This window comes from Limulus polyphemus, unplaced genomic scaffold (genome assembly GCF_000517525.1).
Source record: "Limulus polyphemus unplaced genomic scaffold, Limulus_polyphemus-2.1.2 Scaffold6478, whole genome shotgun sequence".
Taxonomy (NCBI): domain Eukaryota; kingdom Metazoa; phylum Arthropoda; class Merostomata; order Xiphosura; family Limulidae; genus Limulus; species Limulus polyphemus.
Genome location: NW_013672088.1, coordinates 42393 through 51538, shown reverse-complemented (window position 1 = coordinate 51538; position 9146 = coordinate 42393). Strand labels below are relative to the sequence as shown.

Here is a 9146-nt window from a genome sequence, read left to right as displayed (position 1 = left end):
AACCTAGCCAAGGCTGTGACATTACCAATAGTGTAGAAAATACCACACATAATAAGTTTAAACTAACCTAGCCAAGGCTGTGACATTACCAATAGTGTAGAAAATACCACACATAATAAGTTTAAACTAACCTAGCCAAGGCTGTGACATTGCCTATAGTGTAGAAAATACCACACATAATAAGTTTAAACTAACCTAGCCAAGACTGTGACATTACCAATAGTATAGAAAATACCACACATAATAAGTTTAAACTAACCTAGCCAAGACTGTGACATTACCAATAGTATAGAAAATAACAAACAAAATAGGTTTAAACTAACCTAGCCAAGGCTGTGACATCACCTATAGTGTAGAAAATACCCGTTTAAACTTATTTGTGTTAACCTAGCCAAGACTGTGACATTACCATAGTGTAGAAAATACCGTTTAAACTTATTTGTGTTAACCTAGCCAAGACTGTGACATTGGCAATAGTATAGAAAATACCACACATAACAAGTTTAAACTAACCTGGCCAAGGCTGTGACATCACCTATAGTATAGAAAATACCACACATAATAAGTTTAAACTAACCTGGCCAAGGCTGTGACATCACCTATAGTATAGAAAATACCACACATAATAAGTTTAAACTAACCTGGCCAAGGCTGTGACATTGCCTATAGTGTAGAAAATACCGAACAGAATTAAACCGTTTCTCAAGAAAAGGCATAGAGAACCCTAAAAACATAAAAGAAATTGTTTATTAGAAATATGTTTCAAATCCTTCTATTTTGAGAAGAGAATCTAATATTGTTCCAACATGTTTATATTTACAATTACATATTTCTGAATTAACAGCCTAAAAAGAACTAAAACTGGAAAAGAGTTAAGATGGAACAGAAAGTTTAATTTTTTAGTAATAATTTAAATGTATACATAAGATATGGTTATAATTAATACTATATTGTTTATATTCTTATACATAAAACACTGTTAATATCAAATGTCCAAAATATTTAGTATTTTTCCACAAATTTCAAAATATAAACTGAAATTTTCACTTGCCTAACTAAAATTTTTGATAAAACAAATATTTTTATAATAACTGGAAAAAATTTAGAAACAAAAACTTAAAAACAGAGAAAATAAATCTTGAGTTTATTATCAATATCAAGTTAACCATTTTCATTAACAAGATCTTAGTTTATAATCAATATCTAGGTAACTGTTTTCATTCACAAGATCTAAGCTTATTACCAGTTTTTTTTTTACCTACGAGACCTATAATTCTTCAGTTTTAAAATTTTTGATAAAAATAAATTTTCAGTAGTATCTGAACATGGCAAACTACAACTAATCATGATGTTAGAAAAACATGTGGTTGAAGATATCAATTTAACACAAAAATATGATTCCCTATGATCTGAGAACATCCCAAAGGTGGACTTTTCTTCTTGAGGGGCAGAACCAAGTATTAACTTAACGTACTAATCCGCAGTATCATAAAACAAAACTTGTAATATACAAACTATAAAATTAGATGGGCCCTGTCAGGATATAAAGATTGTTTAGTGTAAGGATTATTAATTAATTTATTTTGTGAGAGATTATTTCATAATTGTTTAGTTGTTTTTTTTTTTTATAATAAGAGAATTAAAAGCAGATGATTATTGGAAGTTGTGTTTATAATTCATTGATGTTGAGAATATAGAGATTTATAGAAGGTGAGTAGACAATTAAGTGATAAATATGTAGTGTGAGATGAGCGGGAATAGCAAGCAGACAGAGCAGACAAGAGACCAGAAATCGGGAAGAGAGCCAAAAGTAAAGTGGAGTGAAAGAGTTTTGATCAGAGAAAGGTTAGAAGATGTATAGTTAACTATCATAGGAGTGAATAGTCTAACGGTTGATATACTAAAGTGAGATTTACAGTTTTTTGAAATTTTAGGAGAATAATTTGTCTTGTCAAAAAATATTCTAAAGCAACTGAACCTGCCTGTGTGGACTTTGACAAATAGATGACGATTATTTGGAAGTAGGCCTAAATACAAAAAAGGAAATGAGTATCGGAAGTTTGGGATACAACTGCAGTAACTCCACGAGGCAGCAAAAGTGAATTATGCACTGATACTGTTATGATAAAAGAAGAAAAAGAGAGAGAAGAAAAGGAATAAGTGAATTATACACTGATAGTGTTTAAGATTAAAATAGAGAAAGATAGTTTGGCTTGTCAACTGAATTCTAAAGCAATTGAATTGGCCTAAGTGGACTTTTGACAAGAAGAAGAAAACTGTATAGTATTTAAGATATAACTATGATAAAAATAGTGTAAAGAATATTTGTACATACGTTTAACTTGTTTTGAATATATTATTTTAAAACAAGTGGAGTGCATGATGTTCATTTATCGTTGAATATATTGCCAACAAATCACAGACATCTACTGTAGAAGAATCCTAAGCCCAACAACATACCAATATACTTACTTTAATATACAAACTAAAAACTAAATAGCCCTTGATAAGCATCCTTGCTATAATAAATATTTAATCTTTGTTATCTCATTAAGTTCAGGCAGCTACGGAAATTTAGGTTTGTCCTAAGTCCTTATACTAAGCTAGAAGTCAAAATAATCCTCAAAGTAAAAATTATATAATAAATAAATGAAAAATAATCTCTCTCTCTATGTATATATATATAAAGATGAAATGTGTGTGTGTTTGCACCCTAACTCCTTCAAGCCTACTGCACCAAACTCAACCAATTAACCCTATTTCTATTTTGTAAAGCTTGTTGGTTAATTACTCCCAACCTATAGAGTCAATCTCAAGGAATCTTGGCAAGTTGACACTTTGACAAAGTTCAATATTCTAAAGCGATCTGAGGTCAAAGTATGAAAGTTGCTGGATTGTTTCTCAACCAACGATGCTTTTCTCATGGTCAAGAAGATATAGGGTGTTCAAGGGTGGGATCACCTCAAAATCTTTACTTGTTAGTAGATGGAAAGCAAACTGTAAATGTTGTTTATGAAGAAGCTTTGTTATAATTTTAAAATTTTGAGATAAAGTTTATCTTCAAGTTATTACTTTGAAACATACGATGTTAAACTTACATTGTTTTAATTAAGTTTAAACATTCCCCATCAGTTGATGGGTATTTCAGCTTGTAAAAAATATATTATAAGCCAGTAAATGTTTTCTTTTGGTAAAGAAATGTGGCAAAGAGATTGTTTATTTCGTTTACTTGGATGTCTAAGAAAGTTAAGTTATTGTTTTCTTTCATCATACATGGATGTTGTGAGTTTAGGTATTATACATAGAAGGTACGTTGATGATATTTTTTTACTCTTTCAGAACACTGATCATGTCTCGGTTTTAGAATACCTAAACTCAACATCAATGTATAAACTTTGTATATAAGAAAACAATAACTTACATGTAAACAAAATAAACAGTCTTTTTGCCACATCTCTTTATCATACAAAAACATTTACTGGCTTATACACTCATTTCAACAGTTTCGTGCCAGACTCCTTCAAATGTATATTATATATACATTAAATATTTTAACCAATGATGTCAATGAAATTAAGATTAAAGCAAAAATATGATATGACTTTCCTAACAAGACCCTTAAAAACAATGTTTGATTCCTGTATCATCACCAATTACTTGAAAAGCATGACATCAGTATTCTGAGAGACTATATTATATAAAACAAAACCAAGGATATTTGTCTAACAATGTTTTCCTATAGTTATCATAATTCTATATGTAGGTAATACTGGTGAAGTTTACTGTATAAGTGACTTTTACTTATCTGCTTCAGAATTCTATTGTTCTAAACAAGAACAGGAAAATATTCTATGACAGAGTCAAGGTCATAGTTATGACAACAGCACCAGTCATCATATGATGACACTATAATCAAGTTAGGGAGTACTTTGTGCTATCTACAAATGATATCAAGATTAACAGCTTTATAAGTACAAATCAAGTAATGTATACCCTTGAAAATGACATCGAAACTAGTCAGGGTAATCATCTTCATATTTTGTGGTTGTTCTTCGTTACTTAATTTGTGCTTACAAAACTGTTAATCTTTACAACATGATGACACTATAATCAAGTTAGTACTTTGTGCTATCTACAAATGATGTAAAGATTAACAGCTTTATAAGTACAAATTAAGTAATGTATACCCTTGAAAATGACATCGAAACTAGTCAGGGTAATCATCTTCATATTTTGTAAATTTGTGGTTATTCCTCGTTACTTAATTTGTGCTTACAAAACTGTTAATCTTTACAACATGATGACACTATATTTAACCTAATAATAACAAAAATATAGAAGAATGCTCATTTCCTTCAGACTTCATCATAAATACAAGAAATTAAATGTAAAGGTATTTCGGGGAGAATGTTTCGAACATTTCTCATCCGAGGATGTATGATCACCCTACAGTAGAAGTAAAACCTTCATATAATACTCTCTAACAATGTCTACGAAAACAAATAGTTGTGACTACGTAACTTTAGGGCAGACATCCAAGATAAATGTAACTATGCTAGTGTTTAAATATAGTCAGATAGAGGATTCATATAGATAGTACAACAACAAACTGACGTTTATATGGATTGTGTCAAGAACAAACTAAATTAATAAGGAAATGGTGCACTCTATACATAGGTGATCAAACGTAGTTCCTTTGAAATGTTACAACTGTTCTGTATTACACAGTAAATATTTAATCTCAACACCTTATATGGATTATGACAAGAACAAACTAAATTAATAAGGAAATGGTGCACTCTATACATAGGTGATCAAACGTAGTTCCTTTGAAATGTTACAACTGTTCTGTATTACACAATAAATATTTAATCTCAACACCATGAAAAAAAACTTCATTCTTTTGGTTTCGTGTATTGGTTAAAAGTGTATTTTTTTCATCACATGAAATAATTTTGCAGCAGTGGTTTAGAAAAGTTTAGTCCTCCGGGTATGAAACCATCAGTAGTATAGAGATATGGTCATAAAAACAGTTGTTGAACACTAACCAGTATAGAAAAAATAAATCCCAGCACAAAACAAATGATAAATCCTCGGATTCTGGTTGACCAGCTGAGAGAGGACGCATCTCGTATCTGCAAAAAAATAAAGGAATTTTAGGTTTCCTAGAGCTTGTACATGGTAAAAGTTAAAGTATCCAACACCAGTATACCAACAATAGCTGTAGTGTCTAACCTCTCATTACAAAAATGTGTATGTAATGTAGAACAAACCAACCATTCTTAACAACTAACTGATATATATATATAAAACACTGAATAAAACCTTGCAAAACTATAAAGCCATGTTGGTCATTTGAGAATTTATTTTAAAAGTAATAAATGTTAATAAGTATCTCATAAAATAGACCCAAAATTGGCTTTCCAAAAATTAATTAAACTTTATCTCAACATGTATCAAAACATCTGCCATAATTGTATCAATGATCACTCGTTTCCAAATATTCCCACATCTTCATCAATGGTTAACAATAAACCTAAAATGGCACCCCTCTGGTTGATTCCATTACCGTTTAATAGCAACACACAGACAACAAGAAACCATTAGGTTCTTCATGACTGTCACTACACAACTACCACTGAGAAAAACAAAAACAACTTAAGTTTTACAGAAACGATCAATTCCCCTCTTCAGACTCTTGTAAGGTGCAAGCTTCAATTACTTCCTATCACAACTAATTTCAACAAAATAAAACTTTTAACTGGAGCCTAGCCTATTTTTTCAACTCTAAAACTAGTGTTCTATCTTCCTGTTGTCTAAATATAGTGTAAGGACATCAGAGGACTTCATCTTATCAGGCTCCTGAATAATCTTGTAAACTTCAATAGCATCACTTCTTAACCTTCTTTTATCACCCTTCCGAGTCATTTCAAGAAACCCCCTGCTTGACTCTACAATCCCAATCAGTTTCTCCAAACTTAGTCTTTCATGACTATTGCATCAGTGTCATTAGTTTATTAGAAACAACACTAATCTTATTATACAATTTCTCAATGGCATTATCTGTCTATCTAATCATGTGGCGTATAGTTATTTGTCAATTAAAAACTTTCTCTAATTGAAACCTCTGATTGTAACCCATACAGGTTTGACCTTTAGACTGCTACTGATTGTAATCCATACAGGTTTGACCTTTAGACTGCTACTGATTGTAATCCATACAGGTTTGACCTTTAGACTACTACTGATTGTAATCCATACAGGTTTGACCTTTAGACTACTACTGATTGTAATCCATACAGGTTTGACCTTTAACTACTACTGATTGTACTCCATACAGGTTTGACCTTTAGACTACTATTGATTGTAATCCATACAGGTTTGACCTTTAAACTACTACTGATTGTAACCCATACAGGTTTGACCTTTAGACTACTATTTTCTTATGTGCACTTATTTTTACCAAAATTGAGACCCAAGGGTACCCAAATTGGCCAAAATGCAGTGAAACTTTCTACACCATTTTGATGTCGTATCTCAACAGGCTGAAACTCTTCCACTAGTATCACTTACTTTACTTTTTTAAAATATCAACTGAAATTTCAAAATAATTCCTATTATAGATTTTCTCCAAATACGTGTGTATGAAATGATCTCTCATGGACATCTTTGCAACTAACATGTAGATCATGTATTAATATTACATTTTTTGCAAGATATTTAAATTAAAAAAATACATAATCACCATACAAATGAAAGAAAGGATGAAGAACTTAGATGAGCCTAGAATTTAAAATTTAATTTTATGAGTGGGCTAGTAGTACTGAAAATTGAGAAATATTATCCAATTTAAGATGAATATCTTATGTGACATATATTAGCTTCCTCCTATGTTGTACAAATGTTTCCAAATTTCTGTATTTTCATTCAATCTAGTTTGGACATTCAAGTTAGCAACCAACTTTCTGTTTCTCAGGTGCACCCAAGACATGAATTCACTAATTGATAATTAACAGTTTTACTCAACTTTCTGTTTCTCAAGTGCACACAAGACATGAATTCACTAATTGATAATTAACAGTTTTACTCAACTTTCTGTTTCTCAAGTGCACCCAAGACATGAATACACTAATTGATAATTCACAGTTTTTACAGAAAAAAATTGCTCGCAATGTGGCAAGAGGGATGGTTGCCTTTTCTGGCAGTGAATAAGATAGTGGTTAGAAGTAATCAGATCATTGCTCAGAATTTTTCATTGTACCTAGTAAAAACACTCTTGGATGCATAAGCAGGAATACACACAAATTTGATGATCCATCTGGAGCGAGGAACCTGTATTATTACGCAGAAAAACAGGACCAATAAACTTCATAAATGCTACAATTTTCACTGTTTTCAATAAAATTGTTTTACTGTAATCAAGTTTCATGTACTGAAATATATTTGTGTTACAAAAACTAGAAATAACCAATGATTCAACTCTTTATAAAAGTAGTCCCTACCTATATATAAACAACACATTCACAGAAAAGGGCATGCATATAACAACTTCTATCTTGTCATATCCTTCTCATGAAATATGTATGTTAAGTAAGGTATTTCTGATATCTTTAGTGCTATTCTTTTAGTTATTAGAGCAATTTAGTAATGTTTCATTTCATGTTATGAAGCTAGTTTTCTTTTGCACTTGTTTTAGTTAAAAAAATTCAACTGATTATTACAGCTTTAGTTTAGTTTTGGTTTTTTCTTTCAACTTTCATGCTGGCACTGTAATTCATCTAGCTAATGTAAGCTTTGAGTTAACATCTGAGTGATGTGATTGAAAGTAGTCCAAACATGGTCTCCAATTACATGTGAGAAAGTTTTTTATTAAGCAAGAAGGAAAAGTACAAGTAATGTTCTGACTGGGCTAGGGCTATTATGCCCTTGCACTCAGATGGCAATGGACAAAAATATAGTTTGCAAACCTGGATTTGTTGATGTTAATATCTGGTATAAATATGAAGTCAGGTCTGTCCCCTAAGAGTAACTTTTAACTTAAACTTTTGCTGGGTTGCAGCCTTACCTTTTAACATTTTGATTTCAACTTTTAGCTATTACCTTTTAGCTTAACTGTGTATTATTGCAGACTTTAGCTTTTCAAGAAGTTAGAGTTCAGTTTTTGCTTAAGGTGTAGTTTAAGCATTATACTTTTAAACTTAACTTTAGATTATATCATTTAGTGTAATTTACAAGAGGAACACACCGGACTGGTAAAAAAATATCTAAAAGTTCCTTCACTTGTAAGTTCAGCACAAACACAATAAACATTACATTTTGTGTTTGTTTTTGATTTTGTTGTAATAAAAAAATGTGATTTGGGCATTTCGGGTACCATTCTTCTTTGTGCTGAACTCAGTCAAGAGTTCAGAAAAAATACAACACACACACACACACACACATTCAGTAACACGATATCCTCCAAACCTCCAGTTAGCAGGGCCAAACTTATAACTGATTAATCAGGGAAAATTCATGCATTTGAAATATTTGAGGAATACAAATACTAAGAATATACATATTTAAAGGTTTTCAAGAAGTACAATTTATTTTTTATAATGTATAGTAAGGAGAAAATGTTATAAAAGATATGGACACTAGCTAACAAACCACAATACCAAATAAGAAAGATACAGGCTTAAAGATGTCGCATAAGTTAGATCGAGACACATTTCAAGTCGTGACCTCAGACGTGCAAAAATTAGCATGGAATGTTGAGATAAAACCACAATTGTTTATATAAAGCACTTGATGAAATGAATCAATGTCAGAGAACACAGTTAACGGGATGGCGATGAAAGCATGACCTGCAATCCAATTAAATACCTTTGTAACGAGTGAAATGTCAAACCCAACAATTAAGCCCACAAGCTACCCACACACTCAATACACACTGGAAAATACCACATTTTAAATATTATTATGATATATACAGGGCCGGCGCTACCATTAGGCCAACTAGGCAGCTGCCTAGGGCGCAGACCCCAGAGAGGTGCAGTACTGACCCTTAAGGGTCACAGTTTTATACAAATTAGTTGTTTTAAGAAGAAAAATAATAAAAATCTTGTGCTTTTTATTTTTCTACAAAACATCTGTTCTTAAAAATC

General features: G+C 31.3%; 1 protein-coding gene across 1 annotated transcript in view; it reads right to left on the bottom strand.

The window, feature by feature from the left end:
- Nucleotides 1-519: 519 nt before the first annotated feature.
- The window catches only part of LOC106473753 (vesicle transport protein SFT2A-like), a 10077-nt gene continuing 1450 nt past the window's right edge, over nt 520-9146 (bottom strand). Inside the window, exons 2-3 of the mRNA XM_013934433.2 lie at nt 5049-5135; nt 520-724 (exon numbers count right to left, since the gene is read on the bottom strand). Coding sequence (XP_013789887.2) covers nt 632-724; nt 5049-5135 — 180 coding nt within the window. The 3' untranslated portion in view covers nt 520-631. The remainder of the gene's footprint in view (nt 725-5048; nt 5136-9146) is intronic.